We start from the raw sequence: 2,032 nt of genomic DNA on the forward strand, positions 1-2,032 counted from the left end.
GAAGACAGCGTTTTGTCCATGCTGTGATATTGGGAAAGCCCGTGGCAATGCTGCGCGCGACAGACGACATGGCAGAGGGGTCTTTCCTTCTATGTCCCAATGAGACGATCAATTCTATTGGCAGAACCGAATTATCTGACATAAAATCATCTTTATCTAACAGTTAATAAAATATAACTCTCAAACGAAACAAAACGATTTCGGAAAGCCCAATCTATCATATTATAAAATGTAGGCTATGCTAGCATCAGATATTATTGACACGATTAGAAAGTCTCTGGTGAAGTTTCAAAATGAGTGATGGCTGGGAAGTTTGAGTTCAGATAGATCGTCGTCGCTCTGGAGCTCCATCTGCATCTCATCTGAGTCGCTGAAATGAGAGTGCGGGGAGAACTCTCCGTCGCTGCGGTTGGACCGGGGGGAGTCTTTTCTGCTCTCCAAGTCGGAAGTAGGTGTCCCTGAGGGAGAGCGTATCTCCTGCTCCATCAAAGCAGAGAACGAGCCGTCTTCGAAGGGGAATGGGATTCCGTTAAACTGGACCGATAGCCCCGTGCCTGAGCCCCTTCGGCAGGTGGATGAGGAGGATCCCCGGGGACTCTCCTTGGCGGACAACAGGTCACACTTTGGCGAGTCAACACCGGGACCCTGCAGCAGATCCGCCAGCGCGTTGATGTAGATTTGGGCCATCTGCAGGGTATCGTATTTGGAAAGCTTCTTGTCGTCGTCGAAAGCAGGGATGACACTGCGCAGCTCGTCAAAGGCATGGTTCAATCCATGCATCCGTCTTCTCTCCCGCGCATTGGCAGCCTGGCGCCTCTGTTTCTGGACTCCGTTTCCAGGTTTGGATGGGGCTCTCTGTCTGCCATCCTCGGTGCTCACCGAACCCTTGAGCCGACACAACTCCCGCACTTTGAGCGGACTCTTGGAACTATTTCTAAAGTTTGGGCTGTGTCCGGATGCGGGGGACATGCTGGAGCTGGGCGAGTGCAGCAGGTATTCGGCGTGTGCCGCGCAGGTGCCAGCAGGCTGCACAGGAGCCAGCCAGGCGCGTGGGTCACTGCTGTCCATGAGTGCCAGACTTGATGGGTACTCGCTCTGCTCCCCCCTATCCATTCTCGACTGCTGCACCTTGCTACTCTCCTTCGCGTCTTTACTCCATTCCTCAACACTGATAACATCCATTTAAAAATAAATAAATCAGGTGGCTAGCAGGACTAAAGAACTTAACCAAATATTAAACGCTGTCAAAAACGTTTCTTTAGCAACGTGTGCTTGCACAGTGTCGCGTGCAGGACTCCACTAGCGTCTCAAGGCGCGGCGTTGCTTTAAAAAGCGGCACGCGCCTGGGAGCCCCCCTTCTCATGCTGGTCGCGTGGCGCTTTGACCAATAAGAGCGGTTGGGGCAGGCGCGTGTTGGCGACCAATGAGAAGTCTCCGTAAACCCGAGAGAGGTTATTATGTCTGGACTGTTTATAATAATGTATCGGTTTAAAGACTGTTTAACTGGGTGGCTAGCACAAAGGGATGTCCTTCAGAACACACACATGGATTGAGCAATATGGTTAATAGTGTGGACAGCACGAGCTTCAACTCGTGGACTGACTGAGGATGTCCATGCACCTGCCCAATCCCACAGGCATGTGTGTTTCTTTGGCTCATGCCAAACATGTTCAATTCTACAGATAGAGAGTGGTATCAAATTCAAATTTGTCAATGTATGCATCATAGGCTCGGAACTAATGTTCAGATTACTGCCACGAAAGGAATCACGCACTTCATTGGTCAAATTAAAATGGATGATCAAAAAGTGAACCATCATCATCATCATCATCATCATCATCATCATCATTATCATCATGTACCTTTTGGCTATATAGGGCCTATACATTTTGGCCCGTTTATAAGTTACTCAACATTAAAATAAAAATAGTTCAAAGACAAAACTTTTGAATTTCTTAAAATATGTTCCATATACTGTACCTCCAATGTACACAAATATGGCTATGCGTTAGTAAACTATAACATTTCCAGA

At 48.2% G+C, this 2,032-nt stretch overlaps 1 protein-coding gene across 1 annotated transcript in view; it reads right to left on the minus strand.

The window, feature by feature from the left end:
• LOC129852762 (transcription factor ATOH1-like) overlaps positions 1–1,362 on the minus strand; it is a 1,740-nt gene extending 378 nt beyond the window's left edge. The window contains exon 1 of the mRNA XM_055918423.1: positions 1–1,362. This exon is cut by the window's left edge and continues 378 nt beyond it. Within this exon, the coding sequence (XP_055774398.1) occupies positions 289–1,182 (894 nt within the window). The 5' untranslated portion in view covers positions 1,183–1,362 and the 3' untranslated portion in view covers positions 1–288.
• Between the last annotated feature and the right edge of the window lie 670 nt (positions 1,363–2,032).

Source organism: Salvelinus fontinalis, chromosome 4, assembly GCF_029448725.1.
Source record: "Salvelinus fontinalis isolate EN_2023a chromosome 4, ASM2944872v1, whole genome shotgun sequence".
In the NCBI taxonomy this organism is placed as follows: Eukaryota; Metazoa; Chordata; class Actinopteri; order Salmoniformes; family Salmonidae; genus Salvelinus; species Salvelinus fontinalis.